The sequence below is a fragment of the Tenrec ecaudatus genome, chromosome 2 (genome assembly GCF_050624435.1).
Source record: "Tenrec ecaudatus isolate mTenEca1 chromosome 2, mTenEca1.hap1, whole genome shotgun sequence".
NCBI lineage: Eukaryota > Metazoa > Chordata > Mammalia > Afrosoricida > Tenrecidae > Tenrec > Tenrec ecaudatus.
Genome location: NC_134531.1, coordinates 37,829,493 through 37,850,252, shown reverse-complemented (window position 1 = coordinate 37,850,252; position 20,760 = coordinate 37,829,493). Strand labels below are relative to the sequence as shown.

Genomic DNA, 20,760 nt, shown 5'->3' with positions numbered 1-20,760 from the left:
TCATTTTAAATTTTAACCCAGTATGTTTTCTCATCTAAAGTAGAAATTATATAGGGTACATTAACTTTGGATAGAACTAAAAATAAAGTTGACAGAAACAGAAATAGAACCAAGCCCTGCCACTGAGGGTTTTAAATGCTGTTCATATCATAATACCTTTTGTTTTTAGAAACATGGTCAGAAATGTCACTTCATAAAATTTAGAGAAATAATAATGAAATTATATGTTAGTTAACTTCTATAGTTATATGTTATAAATATGTATACATACTTTATTATAACAAACTAATGCAAATAAAGTGAAGAAATTCAAGAATTGGAGAAAAGTCATTTTCAGGCTAAGGAGTAACACAGTATAAGGGTATGAGTCTTTTTTTTAACGTTTTATTAGGGGCTCATACAACTCTTATCACAATAAGGGTATGAGTCTTAATGAATTAAAAGCAAGGTAGATTATTATTAAAGTTGAAACCTGTATTGAATGGAAAGAAAAATGAAATGCACAAATATTATTGATGAAAATTCAGAAAAAATTAATATAAATATGAAGAGGATGAGGTAAACTTTTTAAAAATTATAAGATAATTGACATATTAAAATATCATTGAAATAAATTATGGGGGAAGTATAATTTTCACTTGACCGAGAAACTAGAAAATCTAATTTCCTAGGTAGATCCACAAGTGGATCTTGGACTCCCACTGTCCATATAGCCTTCTGCAAACCACATGCTCGCACATTAGGCTCTGATCCGAATCCCTCCTTTGACGTGGGTCATATACTTCAAAATTGAGGTGGCCAGATGTCATGCTTTTGGCAGGACAGTCCCAATTTTTAACAATTTGTCCCGCGTCATTTTTTAAAAGTCCCTATTTTTGGAAAGAATGCACGACAAGCTAGGGAGAACGGAAAGGGAATATACGCTTATCGGCTGCCATGTGGCTATTTCGCCAGGATATGAGTTTTATATTATTTTTGTTAATTTTATAATGTTGAACTTTAATAATAAATAATTGTTGAGAACAGATTATCGAGAACTGCTTATCAAAGTTCGCATTGCTGATCAGTTGTTAGAATTCGACCACCATTGTTTGGACTTAATCAACAGTGGCAAATTTTGGCATCGGCAATGACGAAAACGGTAATCGAAGTAGCAAATGAAGTTAATAATTTAAAATTTCAGTGTCAAGAGCAGTTAGAAAATAATTTTCTTCTGTTAAGTATCCATAATAATATAAGCCAGCTAGAAGAACAAGGTGTAATAAATTGTGCAGATATCATGAATCACATTAAAATGTTCTATAGTAACTGCATAGCTTATTTAGAAGAGTGGACGGTACATTACAGTGATATTGAACATTTTCATTGGGTTACATTAAAACAAGAACTTAATTGGAATGATGTGCAAAAATCATTCGATCATATTACTCAAAATTTCCAATATAGTAATATTTCAAAAATGATCATTTTAATGAGGTATCATTATTAAAAAATATATTGATAAGGAAAAGGTTAAATCTTGGGCATCAGCAAAAATCACAATAGAGAACAAATGGTTAGAAATATTTCATCATTTTGAAACAAACCATGTTCCATACAATAATGCACTAAAAATTGTGGAAATACGCGCTGTCTTTACCAGGAACTAGTGCTGCAACTGAACGTGTTTTTTCTGTGGTAAATAAAGTGTGGACATCGGAAAAATCACAATGAAGGGTTGAGACTTTGAAAGCCATTTTATGTGTGAAATATAATTTAACAAAATCTTGTGAAAAATTTCATGATCTTTTAAACGACCGCAATCTACTAAAAAAAGTCACTCACATGAGAAATATGCCAAAGAATAAAATACTATACATATTTTTAATGTATTATATTTGTAAATTGTACTTATGTTGAAATTTAAAAATATATTATTTTTGCATTTTATGAAAATTTTTGTTGCTCCATATAGACCAAATTTTTTATCAAGAATACTTCTCTCTCTACCCCCCCCCCACCGTGCCCCCTCCTCTTCCTGTCAATAGTGTCCTGCATCCCACTTTACCAATGTTAAAATCTGGTCACCTTATTCAAAATCCTTCAGTGTAAGTGATGATGGTGTGCTTCTTCCATGTGGATTTAGTTGACATCTCACTTAGATGGCTGCTAGTTTGGAGACAAACTTTTAAGATCCCAGACAGTATTATATCTAATAACTGGGCACCATCTAATTAATTCACCGCATTTTTCTATAGCACCTGTCTCTGTATTCCCTTCCTGAGGACGAGTAGTGAGCAGAGTCATGATGTAAGAACTAATTGTTCTTAAGTTGGAGCTGGAATTTAGTGTAAGCCCAAAACTTATTTCTGGATCTGTGTTTTTGTTTTTTTAATTTATTAGGGCTGAGAAAATAAGTCTCCAGTGAACCACCTCTATCCTCAGTTGAGTGATAGGTGAGTGGTTACTAAACATGGTGCATTAGAGAGTTGAATATAGGAGAGCAAAGGCATGAATTTGACTTGAACAGTTCAAACTATGTCAGCAGACACACACACCCCTGCGCAGGCTGGGCCTGATCTTGTTTCCAAAATTTTCTGTTTGTTTTTGTTTATACATATTAGGTTGTATCTCAGAGGCATTAGGTCATTGGAGGTCACCCTCTTGAAGTTGTGTTATATGTATTTTTGTTTTTCAGTATATGAAACCCAGGATTGATGACTCTATAGTGATAGCAAATAGAATAAGGATTAGGGGATGGGGTGGGGTAGGGTATAGTGGTGGTGATGGGGTGAAATGGAGACGACAAGGAGTCCATGTAGAACAAAAATGTTTGGAAACATTGTGGTACATTGTGGTACAATGTATAATTCTACGTGATTTGAAATATGGAATGATATATATATTACATACCATATATTAATTCCTAATTAACAATAATTTTTTTAAATAGAAAATCTGCTAAATAAAAGATTCTTCGAGGTGACTTTGTCTTAATTTTTTTCTAGGAATAGATAACTAATGTGGAATAAATGTGTTTTAGAATATTGAAAAGATTGAACCTACTCATATTTTAAATGAAATTAATGTTTATACATATATACCATATATCCATACAGATGTGAAAAATTAAAAGTGAGAAAACTATTTTGTTGACATAGAATATTTTGCTGAAATCTTTGGTCTTAATCTGAAGGTAAACAAACTATAAGTACTACCTCCTTTTGACTCTTGATCAGAATTGTTCTGATTAACTTCTCAGGAAATTAATAAATAAAATTTTCATATTGAAAAGGAGGTACAATTCCAATCATATGACATAGGAAATGGGATTAACTGAAAAATAATTTATTTAATAGATAATTTTTATATATTGGAATGAGTGGTTTATTTTGTTTTCTGTAGTATTCAGTAAATACAATAGAAGAGTGATATTTTCCAAACAGAAAAAATTAATTATATGCAGCATGTAAACTTAGTTTAAAGAATTGTAAGTGTTTGAATTAGATAGTTTTGGGTTTTGAACTTTCAAATGCAGTCTTTTAATGGCATAACGAGTCAGAATGGAGAACTCTGTGATGGAAGGAGATGGCACCTTTGGAAAGTGAAAAAACTATGCTGTGCCCTGGCCAGGGCATCGGTTACAAGGACATGCCGTGTATTTACTGTCAGCATTAAGATCATTGTACTGTTGGCAGTTATATAGTAATTTAGATAAAACAGAAAACACAAACTTTTGAAATTTAGCTTAAAGAATATACGAGAGTGCTAACTGTAAAAGAGTAAATGGAGGGTAAAAGGAAGTTGTTTTCAGATTTAAAAATTAAAAGTTTATGGAGTTTTGTCGACCATAATACTGAAAACGAGTTTACAAAAAAGTACAATATTCATTTTAGGAAGCATGCTGAGATTATTGATCAAACATTTGACATGTAAATAAAATTGATTATCTGAAATCATTCTCAATTTCCTGACCATTGAAAAAAGAAATGTCAATTAAGCACTCTTTTAAAATATACACATAGGCATAGAAGGAAATGCCTAAGGGAATAAAAGGAGTTTCAAGCTTAAAATAATAATTAAAGTGGGTGTATATCATAACAGTAAAGATAGAGAAGTAAAATATTCCAATGTAGAACAAATTTAAAGTTAAGTAACAGGCCAGATAAAAGGGGTGAAACAGCAGATACAAGGTTATTATCTTTGCTTTGGGTAGCTTTTTGGGTAGCAGTAGTTCTCAACCTGTGGGTTGCAACCCGTTTGGGGGTTGAGTGACCCTTTCACAGGGGTGGCCCGATTCATAACAGTAGCAAAATTACAGTTAAGAAGTAGCAGCAAAAATAATTTTATGGTGGTGGGAGGTCACCACAACATGGGAACTGTATTAAAGGGTCACGACATTAGGAAGGTGGAGAACCAGTCGGTGAAAGCATTGGACTCCTCACCACAAAGCCCTTGCCATTTCCTACCACCAACTGCTCCACAGAAAGCAGTCTGCTTCCATAAAGCCCCACAGCCTAGGAAGAAGAGCTCTGTGGAACAGTTCTGCTCTGACTCTAGAGGACCAGTTTGTGTAGGAATTGACTTAACAGCTCTGAATTTGGGTGATCCCTGCCTTAAAGTAGCTTGGTGCAACTGATAAGCAAAGTCATTTCAGGAAAATATTGACCAAGAATGTTACAAAATAACATAAATAAATTGGGGAAATAATTCAGTGACTTTTTAATAAATTCACTTTATCCAGATGCCCTGTTAAATGTCATTAACTAGAAAGCTTTCAGACAGGAAACGGAATTTTAATGGAAAAGTCTAGACTTCTGATGATTTTTTATTAATTCCCCCCAATATAATATTGAAGTTTTTTCTCTTTTATTTTAGCACTTCAGAATCCAGAGGTGGTGGCCCTTCGAGGTGGACTAAATACCATCTTAAAAAATGTGATTGATTGCCAATTAAGTCGAATAAATGAGGCCCTCATTACTACAATTTTACACCTTCTTAATCATCCAAAGACCCGGCAATATGTGAGAGCTGATGTAGAATTAGAGGTAGGAACTTCATATTCTTTTCAGTTTTAAAATATGACTTTAAATAAATAGTCTTTGAAATTCAAAAACTAATAAATGTAGCACAGCATTATCAAAACTAACTGAAACTGGCTTATTCCAGGCAATATTATATAGTCCACCCAGGTTAGCTTAATAATGCCCTTGAGAATATTTTATCAGTGTGTAACCTGTAGTTTATTTTCTTATTATATATAAAAATTTTGCTAAGCAAATTAGAGTACACATTACAGAAGGCATTTTCCTATTTAAGAAAACTGTTGTAAGGACTTCAGTACCTTGTGTGTTAATAGACCCTCCTAGTTAATCACTGTTCATTAAGCCAGACTAAAATTCCTCAAATGTGGAAGTGCTTTCTTAGCAGCTGTGATTACCTTATCTAATAGAAAGAGAATACTTATCTTTTAAAAATGCTTCACATTTTAACTTTTTAATTAATTCAAATAATACTGTTTACAGTCAGTCTAAAGTTCAAAGCTATTGTGTACTCATCTTTCTGAAAAGGTTTTACTGAGGGTGGAACAGTTATCACAGACTAGTCTTACTTGATTTGTGTGAGTGCATTTTATTGCATATCATGTTCAGGATAGATTTAAATAAAGAATTTCTTTGGGTTTGTATCTGGAACTATGGAAGGTACACAAGGATTTTTGTTCTCTAATTTTATAGGAAAGGCCTTTTATGAATGAAACCTGTTTTAAATGTCATATATTACTGATTTTATTAGTGCAACTAGGAAAATTTGGGATTGTAAAATTGACAATAGCTTATAGCATTAATGAATCAATTAAATACAATATTCTTTTTAATAAGTGATTTCAAATGTGTTATTTACAGTAGTAGGAAATAAACAATTTTCAAAACTTTTTAAGTGTATATTTAGATTTTCTTTATCAAGTAAAATTCTAATTTTAAAATTGGATAGATAATTGTGTGGCAGATTAGTAAAGCCTTTATACAAATGAAAAAACCTCAAAGGTTGTTATGGTAGACTTTTTAAGTACACTGATAACTTTTCCTTTAGAATCACAGAAATTGGTTCTTTTTATCTTAATAAGATTCCCAAGCAACAGAAATTGAGAGCCTTGACTTTGGGCTCAATAGATCTTGGGGGTTTTGTTTGTTTTTCTGTCTGTCTGTTCTTGGTTTTGCTCTACAACATATTAATTTTATGACCTTGGTCTCTCTTGGATCCATGTTCTCTATAGGTAAAACGAAAGTCATGATTCTTACCTCAAAGAAAAGTGATGAAGAAAAAATACAATAATAATAAAGTAGTAGTTGTTGGAGCAGCTAACACTTAGGTAAAACTTACAAAGAGTTAAGTAGTATTCCAGGTGCTTTACATTATATGCTCCTCTATATAGAATATTTATTTGGTCATGTCTTGGTTATTACTTAATCATCTTTTATTTCATCACTTTCATCACTTGAGCCTAATGTTACACTAACTAACTGAAAATTATATGAAAGCTTCAAAAAGGTCCTTGAAAAAATTCCACTATCTTTTGCTTCAACTCTTGGAACTCCACCGTGTCTTTCAAACAAGGAATGGCTGCGGATTCATGTGGTTAGTGTACTCATCTGCTAACTGAAAGACATCTCTACAAAACGACCATTGAAAGCCCTGTGAGAGAAATACGGAAAAGTGGAATGAAGAGATTCCCCAAACTGTCACTACAAGGCAGAAAATCGTCTGTAGTAGACTTGGGAAAGCAATACGATCTCAGGGAAATTCAGACGGAAAACAGAATTGTAGAGAAGATTCACAGTTGTCCTTGGGGCACCTGCAGAAGTGTTGGGCAGTGAGTGGGGAAGGATGATAGGAACAGCCCTACAGGAATGAAAAGTGTTGCCATGAGTCTGATTTGCCCCTTCTGACTTTTGCTGAAATGAGTTATGCAGGGTAAGAGTTGTATGTCTGAACCTCAGGAAAGCTCAGTGCAATACATGCTGTAGTCTCCCAGGCACAGAGTAGAGGTGTCCCGAGGAGGATGGTCATGGGCTGGGGTTCAAAGGCCTTTAGAGAATAGTTACACTGCTGTATTGGCTACAAGTGCGTTCGTGCCCCTGGTTATACTTGCTATTAGAGCCCAGAAACTGAGGATACTTACTGCCAGGCCTTCCCTGGATAAGATAGTCCAGGAAGAGCTTTTGAAACCTTTATGGTACTAAAGTGACAGAATTGAATATTTCATGGCTAATCTCTTAAGTGACCTTTTAAAAATCCTGAACCTGTGCTGGAATGTGTAGGGGGGGGAAAAAAACCCTCACTACTAAAGAGGAAAGTGCTCCGTAATCGCTGTCCTAGAGTGCAGGAGGATGGCAAACATTTAAAAACATGAGGAGACCAGAGCCATTCTTAGTCAACTTACAGGGTGGGTACCACTTATTTTCTGGTTAGAGTAAGATGATTGACCACCCTGTATTTGCTTGCCTGTCTTGTGGAAAGAAGAACAAACAATCTCTAGTGGAAGATAAAATTATTTGGAGCTTTTTTATTTTCTTTTTAAATTTATGAAGTCTAGCATTCAAGTAAAAATTTGTTAGTAGAAGAAGACCAAGTATAAACATAACAGTTGTGAGGATGGCTTTGTTGTACATACAGTCACTCTGAATTATAACCAACTCTAGGGTACCTAGTAACAAAAACTTATTACTGAACTCCTACCCCCTCAAGAAACCATTTCTTTTTTAAAAATATCATTTTGGGGGCTCATACAAGTCTTATCACCATACATACATCAGTTGTGTAAAGCACATTTGTACATTCATTGTCCTCATCATTCTCAAAACATTTGCTCTCCACGTAAGCCTCTGGCATCAGCTTCTCATTTTCTCCCTCCTTCCTGTTCCCCCTCCCTCATGAACCCTTGATGATTTATAAATTATTATTTTGTCATATCTTGCACTGTCCGACGTCTCCCTTCACCCAGTTTTCTGTTGTTTAGCCCCCAGGGAGGAGGTTATATGTAGATCCTTGTAATCGGTTTCCCCTTTCCAACCCACCCTCCCTCCACCCGCCCAGTTATTGCCACTCTCACTACTGGTCCTGAAGGGATCATCCTTGGATTCCCTGTTTCCAGTTCTTAGCTGTACCAGTGTACATCCTCTGGTCTAGCCAGATTAGTAAGGTAGAATTGGTATCATAATAGTGGTGCTGGGAGAGGGGAAGCATTTAGGAACTAGAGGAAGGTTGTATGTTTCATTGTTGCTACAATGCACCCTGACTGAGACTCTTTCAAGAAACTGTTGTATAGAAACTGACCCACTAGTTAGCCAGCTTAATTTGTTCAGGAAGAGAGGAAGAAAAAGAAGATAGAGTAATGGAAAATTGAAATGTATAAGAATCCAAGAAAAACTTTATTAATAACAAAGTAATAGCTGAAATTCACAACGAAATGAAATAAGCGTTCACTCTAGACAAAAAGGGCCCCTCAGTAAACTAGAAGAAAGTCAGTGTGGTGCACTCTCCCAGGCACAGTCTTTGTAATTCTCACTAAGATTGGATGAGGTCCCGCAAATTTGTGTATTTCTACTTTTTGAGTAAGAAGCTGAGAAAAGATTTACACAGTATTATATGATTCAGTTGTGAGTGATTGTTAACTAGGTATTTGTGATTGTAAAAACTTGCATCTCTAATTCGGGGGTTGGTGGATTTTTCCCTCCTATTGGGTATAAAACAAGTCATCTCAGGAGCAGGTATGGGTAGGGCAGGGTGGGACAGCCGGGCCTTAATACTGTCAAGAAAGAAGAGACAGAAGTGTAGCACATCCTCAGGACCCTGGGGTTTCTGCATGTTGAGCCTCTTCACTGCGGAGATGGAGATCTGGGAAGCAGACGTGTCTGAGAAGTAATGGCTCAGAGAGGGAGAAATGCTGAGTGCCTTCCAGGAGAGGAGTGCCCTGGCCCGTCATCAGGAACATTGGGTTTGCCAACCCACAGAACCAAAGTTGAGCATCTTCTCACTGAGCATTGCAGCAGATAATGGTCCCTTTTGGCAATACTAAGAGAGCTAGGTAATACTCGCTGGACCAAGACAGGGACCAAGGGCCATATGGTTGAGAAGGTGAGGACCAGAGGAAGTCCTGCCTGACTGGATAAACTCTATCTTGAACATTTCTGATCCTGAATTGTATGTATTCTGTACTATCCTTAGTAAGCCCCATAGTCATGAGTATTGTCTGGGAGCTCATTGCGGTCATTACAATGAATTATCAAACCCAGCAGAGAAGTAGGGTGTGCCTTGGGAGGAACAGTTAGTATCAGAATTGGTAAAGGAAGTTGGCAGGTGGAGACATGTCTGACCTTTCTCCCTCATAAGAATCAGCCTATGGCTAATGATATTTGGATTCTACTTTCAAGTAACAGGAGGTCAGACATTGCCCCCACTCCATTCTTACAAAGCCGAGTAAAATTATCCAGAGTAAAGCACAGAGAAACTAAAGAGAGATGGGGATAAGTAGGAAAATAGGAAAAGGATAAACTCTGAATTACCATTTTGGGGGTAGGAGAGAGAAAAAGATGAAAGCAATTACCAAAGAGACCATGGCCAAACTTACTTCCTAAACTCATACAAGTTCATATTCATGAGCTCAGAAAGCTCCAAAAAAAGGTAATCCAAGCTAAACAGCATATAATACTGAACTATATGGAGAATGCAGTATCAGATCTCTGATGAAGACCGAAGACAACAAGCTTGTACTTTGGATTACCCTTGAACACAAAATGAAAGTTCTCACAAATGGACAAGTAAGCGACATCATGGTAAATGATGTCAAAGGGTTTCATTTTACTTCGATACACAGTCACTATCCGTGGGAACAGTAGTCAAATCAAATGATGTGTTGTTGCACTGTGCAAATCGACTGCAAAATAACTCTTCAATATTAGAAATCAGAAGGATCACCTTAAGGACTAAGGTGTGCCTGCCTAGCTCATGGCATGGTATTTTCAGTTGTTTCATGTGCTTGTGAAAGTTGGGAAACTAATAAGGAAGACTGAAGAAGAATTGATGTGTGTGGATTACGGTGTTGATCAACAATGTGGAAAATACTCAGGATTGCTAGAAGAACAAACAAATCTGTTGTGGAAGAAGCGTAGCTAGAATGTTCCTTAGAAATAAGGTCTCGCTGGTCGATTCAAGCCACTGACTTACGACAGAAAGAAAAAACATCAGATAGAAGCAAGGAAACTTGGAAGGAATGAAAAGCTCCAGATAAAGTAGATCTATGAGTAAAAGGAAAAGGGTGCTGAATGTTAAAAACAATATAGTAATGCCTTATATATTTAAAATTGTATGTAGATTTATCACTTACCACAATCATGTGGTCGTCAAGAGTTTTGGTAAACATACACCATGGTTCTAAATTTCTAAATTGATGAGTGAATTTAGCAAGGGTCAAATTTCAAAAATAAATTGGGTGTTGCTATACAATTTCAATGTCAAAAAGTAGGCAAAATTAAATTATGATATTAGATCAGGCTAGCTTGTTTGAGAATAGTGACTGCAAACGGATTAGTTATAAGAGGGCTTTGAGGATATTGATAATGTTTATTCAACTGGAGCTGGTACTCAAGTGTGAGGAAATCTACAAATGTCAATTATGAATTACGTACAATTTTATATGTATATAATGCCTTAGGTGAAAAGTTCAAAACTCCTTTTGTACAATGAAAAAGTTGCCCTAGATTTCTATAATGGTTTTTAAAAAGATGGTCTCTTAAGCTGTAACCCAATTAAAGATGAGAAGTGGGATTATTTTACCTTATTGAAGTTACTATTATTAGTATTATTTGAATGATGCCTTTTAATAATAAGGACTTTTTTGTTTTCTTTTTTATTAGCGAATATTAGCACCTTATACTGATTTTCACTACAGGCACAGTCCAGATACAGCTGAAGGACAGCTCAAGTAAGTACTATCTGTTCCTAGTCCATTGACAAGGTGTGTGTGTGTCGACATTAAAGAGTCTAGATTTAACTGAGTACATGCGGAGCCAGAGAAAAGTGACTTCACATAGATTTATTATTATTTTTAGTCATTTTATTGGGGGCTCGTACAACTCTTATCACAAGCCATACATATATATCCATTGTGTCAAGCACATTTGTATATTTGTTACCACCATCTTTCTCAAGACATTTTCTTTCTACTTGAGTCCTTGGTGTCAGCTCCTCATTTTTCTCCCTCCCTCACGAACCCTTGATAATTATAAATAATTATATTTTCATATCTTACACTGACCGATATATCTCCCTTCACCCACTTTTCTGTTGTCTGTCCCCCAGGGAAGGGGTTATATATAGATCATTGTGATCAGTTCCCCCTTTCTCCCCCTACCTTTCCCTTAGCCTTTTGGTATCGTTACTCTCATTATTTGCCCAAGGGGTTTATCTGTCCTGGATTCCTTGTGTTTCCAGCTGTTATCTGTATCAGTGTATATGCTCTGGTCTAGCCAAATTTGTAAGGCAGAATTGGGATTGTGACAGTGGTGGGGGGAGGAAGCATTAAACAACTGGAGGAAAGTTGTATGTTTTCTCCTCCCCGTGATCCTTCTGTCAGGGGATATCCAGTTGCCTACAGATGGACTTTGCTTCCTCACTCCGCACTCCCCCTCATTCACAATGATAGGATTTTTTATTCTTTGATGCCTGATCCTAAAAATACCTTGTGATCACACAGGCTGGTGTGCTTCTTTTTTGTGGGCTTTTTTGCTTCTCAGCTAGATGGCCACTTGTTTATCTTGTCTTGATAGCCGGGCACCATCAGCTTTCTTCACCACATTTGCTTATGTACCTGCTTTGTCTTCAGTGATCATGTAGGGACGGTGAGCATCATGAAATGCCAGTTTAACACATTAAAGATCGGATATTTTTTAACAACTTATCCAAGTGACCGGGTATTTTCTCAGCTGTTAGTTTTATTTTGCATTAAGCCATAAATGGGTTTAGATCTCATCAACTTTTTATCATATTTATTTGTAACTTTGAATATAAAATCTCACATTATAAAACAATATTTTGCAATGTATGTGAAACATTATTACTTTTATGAAATTATAAGCTTATAAAAATATCCATATTACTTTGAAAAATTAGAAGAATTAGGGCCAAGAATTTCTTGTCTTTTTGTTTAATGGGAGACCACTTGAGCGGTTTAGGTGATGTTCTACATTTCTCTGAGGTTTGAGCATGATAAGTGCACAACTCCTTGAAAAACAATTCAAACAAAGAGTAACTATTTGATTTAACCAAAATGCACTAAAATGCTAAATAAACAAAAAGAACATGAAGACAATCGAGTTTGATACATTCACTACTGATGCAAACCCCTAAATAGGCGAAGTAGTTAAAATTTATCCAAGCAGATGGCATCTGAAGACAGCATATAGAAATCATGAGTTACCTCGTGATCTATCCGGAACAGATAGCGCGCGAAACACGAGTAAACTCGGGATCTGTCTGCAATGTGTTTAATAGAACAAAATGATGTTGCACTGAGGGAGAACTTGAGTAGAGGCCCAATGTCCAACTGCTACCTTAATACTAAATCTATAATATATGCACATAGATCTATTTCCCCAGCACCATATATAAATATATTTACATGTGTACATGCCTGGATTATAAATGCTCTTGGCCTCCTAGTTCCTTTCCTCTATTTTCTTTTACTTTTCTCTTATCCCACTATCATGTTCAGCCTTCGTTTGGGTATTAGTCATTCCTCTTGGTTACATTGCCCTAGATCAAGCCCTACCAGGCCTAACTTTACGTAGTTTTTGTATTTCTTGGTATTATGCAGTATAGCTCTCATAATTAAGAAACGTTTTAAAAAGTGCTACTAACCTTTGGGAAATTAAATCCTTTACAATTAATTCATCTTTTAAAAAAAATGTAAGCCAGTGGAAATCTAGATTTTTATTTTTCTACTTCTGTTTTCTTTAGCATAATTAATATGGAAGGCCTAAAAGATTGAAATAATAAGAATATGTAAAGAGCCTTCTTCATTTTAATTTAAAATGATCTAGGGATCAAATCATATCCATAAGAAAATTTTACAAATGATACCATTCCAGTAAATATGATAGGAGGTCAATCAGGTTGTTGGATTGCATTCACTTATTTAAATTGATTTTTTTTAATTCCTCACTAATTTGGGGATTTTGTGAAACAGGAGGATTGGTTTATTTCCATATTTATTCTGAGTTAAAGTTAATCATCTCATATATATTTTTTCAATAACACCCCATACTTTTAAGTACATCTATCACTATGGATTTATTATCATGCCCTCATAACAGGCATTCTATGGCTTAAAGGACATCTGGCTTGGGTACAACCCATAATTACAAACCAATCCAAGTCTGTTTCCCATGAGTGTAAACCAGAGACAATGTGCTAGAAGGGATTTAGTGACATCCCAACTGGCCCTGGACTTGACACACAGCCACTACTGGGAGCTTCCTTCATACAACTAGCCGTAGGTCCCATGGTGCCCTTCCCAAATTGAACCCAGAGGCAATGGCAAGGTTTGGGACATGTGGAGCTTGCAGAGACACAGTACCTTTATTTTGATCCTGGAGCCCACAAGCTCCCTCTGGGGTTGGCAGGCCCAGGCTGGACAGAAAGCTGCAGGCTTGGACCCAGTTTTGCTCCATACCATTCTGATGGAGCAGTGTCCACAGGTGGGAGCGGCATAGGGACCTTGAGCCCTAACCCCAGACCCTCAGCTTTCTGACCAGGTGCCAGCCTCCTGGGAAAGAATGGGGAGGGTAAAGCTAGGCTTAAGAGGAAAGAAATTCTGGTGGTGAACCAGAATGTCTTTAATGCCTGTGCTGCTGGCAGAATTCCAAACAAACCAAGCCCACTGCCCCGGGCTGATTCTGACTCATGCAGCCTATAGGACAGAGTGGGGCTGCTGCATTGGGTTTCAGAGACTGTAAATCTTTATAGAAGCAGACAGCCTCGTTTTCTCACTCAGAGTGACTGATAAGTGTGAACTGCTGACATTGCGGTTAGCAGCTCAATTCCTGGCTGTCTGCCACCAGGCTCCTTTGACAACTTACAAAGGTTCATTATAGCAAACATTATAACACCATCAGAGCATGTTGTTTACCATATTATGTTGAAGATACTTTAGTGTAACTATGAGCCTTGTCCATGCTTTTCGTGCATGGTTGTGTACACACTATGTACTTGACACTAAGACAAACATTTGATTAGCTGCTGTCAGGTAGGGTTAGATAGAAAGTATTCCTAACCTGGTATGCTTTATATATTTATAAATTTCACTTATATAGACACTTACAGGCAGATTTAGGAACAGAACTCATTTGTAATGTAGGGACTGCCTATAAAATGGAGTGGTGGAAGCACCCACCCATTCTATGTCAAGAAATTGGAAGCTAGGATCTACCTGACCAACTGACTGGAACTGATAAATATGTATGCCCATTCCAAAGACAGTAGATCCAACAGAATATGGAAACTATGAAACAATATTAATATTACATTCAAGTAAAATATTGCTGAAGGTGACTCAAAAATGGTTTTAATATAGTATTGGCAGGAAATTGCCTGAGATTCTGGCCAGATTCCTTGTTGGTACCACAAAGCAATTTTCCTGTGTTTTACTGACTTTGCAAAAGCATTAAACCATGTGGATAATAGATGATGGAAAATATTGAAAGAATGGGAACTCTGGAACACTTAATTGTGCTCCTGTGGCCCTTGTACATGGACCAAGAAGCAGGCATCCTAGTAGAACAAGGAGATACTGCATCAGAAAAGTTGTGTTTCAGGGCTGTATCCTTTTGAACAAATAATGTGAGAGGCTGCACTGTATGCAGCAGTGGGATTGGAGAAAGTTTTAGTAACAACCAGTGATACGTAGATAGCACAACCTTGCTGGCTGAGAACGAAGGAGGATTTTGGCACTTGTTAATGAGGGTCAAAGACTATCACCTTCAGTATGAATTATACCTCAAAATAAGGAAAACAGGTACTCAAATTGGACCAATAAGCAGTACTGTAAAGGGAGAAAACAGTACACGTATCAAGGACTTCCTTTTACTTGGATTTCGAGTCCACACCTTTAGGCAGCAGACAGGCTCTCAGACCATGGTATTGAGCAAATATGCTACAGAAGACATCTTTAAATTGGCCTTTTTATTTTTGCCTTGGTACGTCTTGAAGCCAGGTGTTTCATTGGAGCCACCACAAAAACCCTGCCACCGCTTTTGAGCTCAAATTGGCATTATCTGATCCAGAAATGCAACCTCAGGATGTGCCCCCAGTAACTTGATATCGGCTTCATCGAGTTGAACGAAGAGATCTTCCTTTCTATGGATTTTCCATTACATCTACTCAGGAAGAAACAAAGCCAACTTTTGTTCATAAAATTAAAAAATTTCCCATAATTAAATTTATATATATGTGTGTGTGTATATATGTTTAAAAGCAAAGATAGTTTGATGAGTAAGGTGTAGCTGATCCAGCCATAGTATTTTCTTTCACCTCACGTGCATGTGAAGATTGGATAATGAATAAAGAAGATGAAAGAATTGAGCCTTTGAATTATAGTGTTTGAATTATAGTTTGAAGGATATTGAATATTCCATGGACTGGCAGGAGAACAAATAAATCCGTTTTGGACAGGGGCACCAAGTAAGTGTCTTCATAGAAAGAAAAGATGGTGAGACTGGAGAGAACATTGTGCTTGGTAAAGTAGGTAAAGAGAAGATCCTTAACATGGTGACACCAGGGCTGCAACAGTGGGCTCAAAGAGTAAAGCATTGTCAACATGGTCCAGAAGAGGAAAGAGACAATTTCATTGTGTTGTACCACAGGGTTGCTTTAAGTTGAAACGTCCCTAAAACAACATGACCAAGAAAAGGAAATGAATGACTTCAAAATAATGTCAAATACTGCAAGATGTTAGAGAATGAATTACTACAAAATTAACCTATTTTGCCACACCTTTTAAAGACAGTGAGCACCAGATCACACAGGTGTCTGATTCTCACTTTTTCTACATAAGCGCCACAAAGAGAATGTTTCATGAATATAAATAACTCTGTTTAATCACTCCTCATACCTAGTGCGTGGGGAGGAGCAGGTGTGATGCTTGCATACACCATCGTCAAGCAGGAAAGAAGCTAGTGGTAGTAGCCATATTTAATTATTTAGTAACATTTCTCTGATTAGATGGGCTTCTTGGGAATGCTCAGGTAAGTTTTTGGCTAGAACTAAAGTAACTTCATGTGTTTAAAATGTGAGATTTATGCAGTAATTTTCTTTGCTAAAGGGCAACCTTGGTACAGGGATGTTGACTATGCAAAGTCATGTTCCCTAATGCTCAATTGGAGGTGTTAATGAGCCATCTAAGAATAATCTTCAGAAAAAGGGAATGTAGAACTGAAAATGGGCATTTATAAGTTATGCTAAACTATATTGCCAGTGTCAAGTTGGAAGTGTGTAGTTATGCAATTTATTTTGAGGTACATTTGGGCTTTTTAATATATATTTTCAATTTCTGTATATTTAAACATTGTTAGCATATACTGTGATAGGTAGTACTTGGAAAAGCTCCGCTTTTACTTTTCTTGATTTTTTTTTTTCTTCTTCTCTCCCCTTAAAACAGAGAAGACAGAGAAGCACGGTTTCTAGCCAGTAAAATGGGAATCATAGCAACATTTCGGTCCTGGGCAGGTAAGTTCTGCATTGCTTTAAGCACTAAGGAAAATCTGTATTGTGTTGAATTTAAAATTTAAATTTAAAAAATGTTATTGCAACATGACTTATTAATTTTATTAATCTAATCTTATATGTTATTAAACCAGAGGTATTCAGCCAAAATTATTAAAATTAGGTGATTAAAGTTTGTTATTGTAACACCTAGTCTATACATGGGAACTATAAAACGTTCATGAAAAAATTCTATTATTTCTTAATTTTACTCTTCCATGAACACGTTGAAGCTCCCTTATATATTGACTGTTTGCCAAAAGTCACTGAATGTAAAAATGTAGTGAGGACCACATCTGACCTCTCACTTCACCAGGAAGAAAGAAAAGCAAGGTCACCATTAGCCCCAGGATGATGCCTATGAAGCGGAGCTCAGACATACCTCCACTCCCAACGTTATTACCAGTTAGCTGTCCTCCCATAGTGCTCTTTACTTCTCTCGTGTGCTTCGTAGTCAGCACAGTCGCTGAACAAAACTCACAGACCATACTCATGATTCCTAGGGAAATTAACAAGTAAGAATTCAGTATCAGAAATGCTCGGGATATAGTTCTTCCCTTTAGGAACACTCCTTAGCCATGCCTGTAAGCAAACCCCTCTCTGGTCCTCAGCTATGGAGGTACTTGGCTTCATTGCTCCAGAAATCTAGTTTTCCCCAATTTCACTCTGCTGGCAACATTCCAGCCTGAAGGCACTCAGCTTTACTGTGTGGCCTGGAAAACCCTCTTGTCTGTCTTCTGCTGTAGCTATTGGTTGTGTTGCTGCAGCTTCTCTGTGCTGTCACAACTCTGTCTCCTGGAATCAGGAGATTCAGTGCCGGGTTCTCAGAGTCCTTAGGATGCAGTCACTCAGGGCTCCTCTTTCTTCGTGCTACTGAGATGACAGTTCATGTTTCTGATGTAAGTCGTTGTACTGGCAGGATGGCAAAATTGACCAGTCCTAATATGAAATTCCATATACCCTGTTTGCAAGGTCTTCCTAGTCACACGGTGGAAGTTGCAAAGACAGTCACCAGAAAATCCATGTGAAATAATTGACTGCACAACACTGAGAAATTAAAAATTTAAGAATACAAGCAAGCAGGAAAAAATTAAGTATTTCAGTGATCTTAATTTTTCATATACAAATTCTATTCTGCCCTTAGACTTATGTTCTACCCAGTATTTTTCCAGGGACTTGCTCTGTCCTCTTTCCCAAACCAACCTCAACCCGTGCCATCACGTAAATTCCAATCTATAGCTGCTCAATATAGGATAGAGTAGAACGCCTTTAGGTTACAGAGACAAAATATTTATAGGAGCAGATAGCCTCATCTTTCTCTTGTAGATTGGTTGGTGAGTCTGAACTGCAGCCCAGTATTTAAACCTCTACAGCCACCTGGGCCCCTTCCATCTTATATTTCACATCTGCCTCCTTCTGCCCTAATAGACAACCATAGGAAACATATTCCTCTGTTATTTCATCATCCACCTCCCACATCATACTCTTTCAGGATAGAAAACAATTCAACCCTCTGCCAAGTATTAACCATCACTGCCCTTGCTTAAGAACTTGCTGTATTGTTATATCTCTTTACCATCAGTTAGCTTCCTTGCCATTGGAATAGTTTCAGACGTTCTTAAAAGAAATTTCTATTCTGCTTTCAAAACTCAAACTCAATGCTATCGAGTCCATGCCAACTCCATAGGGGAGGGTAGAAATGCCTCTCTCTGTGGGTGTCCAAGACTGGAACTGTTCACAGGAGTGGAAAGTCTCAGTCTGTCTCTCAAAGAGCAACTGGTGGTTTTGAACTGACAACCTTGCGGATCACAGACCAGCATGTAACCACTACACCACCAAAAACCCCATTGTGCTTTAGCCAGCTTTCTGCCTGCCACTGTCTCTCTAATCTCTGACGCTCTCTTTCCTTACTTTGACATTTCCTGATGCCACTAAACATTGCTCTCTCATTAGAAACTGAGGTTGATAGTCTTACAACCTTTCTGCACTAAGAGAGAGAACAGCATTACAGACCAGAGCTCTGAAGAGCTCTAGTGTGGCACAGAAATGATTTCCCCAATAGTAGATGAGTTCCCTGGATAAATCATTGTATATCTTGCCTGTCTACCTGTCTACTCCTCTATTCATTATAGTCTTATCTAATGCATGTCCTAGTAAGGGTGGTGGGGTTGTTTAAGATTAAATTTAAATACAGTGATGTGCACACATCTGGAGTATACAGTTTTCCCAGTGTGCGCGTGTGTATTCAGCCTTCTGAGACACTGACCGTTCCCATCACTTCAGAAAGCTGCTTCATCCCTTTCCCAGTTAAGCTGGGGTCCCTGGAAGCAACTGCTGCTTTGACGTTGTTCACCCTCAATCAGTGTTGCCCGTTCAGGAACTTGATTGCAGTGGCATGACAGTCCTGCTTTCTTCAGCATAATGATTTTGACGATGATTCCTGGTGTTGTATAAGTAATGTGTTCCTTTTTATTGCCGAGTAGTAGTCCAGTGGGTAAACATAGCAGTTTGCTTAGGTCTCATCCAGTTAAGTAACCTGAGCAATTTCCAGCTCTGACTGTTCTAAATAAAAGCTACCCTGAGCAGCCTACGGACGTATACTCTCACTTTGGGGAGGTACCTACCCAAGTGAAATTACTAGGTTAGGGTTGCTAAATATTTGGTTGCATAAAAAACTGCCAAACTTTCCCCCCAAATATATGTACCCCTGAACAATTCATGGGAATTCCAGCTACTTTATTTTTTCCCCCTACCATTTGGTATTGCCACGCTTTAATTTTAACTATTCTTGCATTTGTGGCAGTTATCTCATTATAAATGTAATTTGTATTTCTGTGATGAACAAATGATATTGAATACTTTATATGTGCTTATTGCTATTTGTATAGCTTCTGTGACATTTTCTTATGTATTTTAAATTAATTCTACTCCAAAAATATTACTGATCCATCTCATTTATCTTTAAGTCTGTTGATTTATACTACTCAGCATACTTAGTAAAAATTTTAGCTAAACTTTTTATTAAGCAAAAGGTTTCAAAACTAGGCTATGGGGGCATTAAGCAAGCGAAAGAGATCACTGTCTTGTTCGCTCAAGGTTTCACTCCAAGGAATTAATTGGCAAACTAAGGAGCTTTGGGAAGTAGATTTGTAGAGATAAAACAAAGAGACAAAGAAATTTATTTAATGAAGTTATTGAGTAAGTAAATCTACTAGGTAAGGGAATACATACACACAGTGTTTGAAATTATGTTAATCAAATAATAACCATGATAATATAATGTATACTTAAAAATTTCACAAGTTTTATACTTTTGGGTGTATCTCTATAGAAATTTTTGTTTTTAAATTCAACTCAATGATTTTTCGTTTTATTCTTTTTAGGTATTATTAATTTATGTAAACCTGGAAATTCAGGTATACAGTCTCTAATTGGAGTACTCTGCATACCAAATATGGAAATACGGGTAGGCAAAAAATATTATGACATGTTATTTCTGGATTAAGGAAATTAATTTCTTTTAAATAAAATGTATAGAAATATTAATTCAGGTGATACTTTTGTCTCAGGAAGTTTTAAACTGTATCATACAGCTTTTAAAAATATTGAGTACTTAGTGGAACACTCACTGTGATTTGAATAATTTTAAATTCTGTTCAGTGTGATGGCTGTATTAAAAATTGGGTTAGAAAATTGGAAATTATTCTTGATTCATTAAGCTTTAGTGTTTAAATTTATTCACACATTACAGGAGACATTTTCATTGTAAAATGTTTAAGCAAAACACAAATCAACAAGTATATATAGTACTTTGTACAACTTATACATTCTAACTTAACATTTTTATGTTTTGTTACCTTATATTTGAAATGATAGTTTTGATTAAAAGTGAATTGTTAATATATATGTCCATTGATTAGGTATAAATCTAAATTCATCAGTGTGTAGGAATTTGTATTAAACTCT

At 36.5% G+C, this 20,760-nt stretch overlaps 1 protein-coding gene across 3 annotated transcripts in view; it reads left to right on the top strand.

The window, feature by feature from the left end:
* RICTOR (RPTOR independent companion of MTOR complex 2) overlaps positions 1-20,760 on the top strand; it is a 134,568-nt gene that overhangs the window by 70,394 nt on the left and 43,414 nt on the right. For all 3 annotated transcript variants that reach the window (XM_075540961.1, XM_075540960.1, XM_075540962.1), the window contains 4 exons: positions 4,858-5,027; positions 10,893-10,960; positions 16,691-16,758; positions 20,178-20,260. In XM_075540961.1, the coding sequence (XP_075397076.1) occupies positions 4,858-5,027; positions 10,893-10,960; positions 16,691-16,758; positions 20,178-20,260 (389 nt within the window). The remainder of the gene's footprint in view (positions 1-4,857; positions 5,028-10,892; positions 10,961-16,690; positions 16,759-20,177; positions 20,261-20,760) is intronic.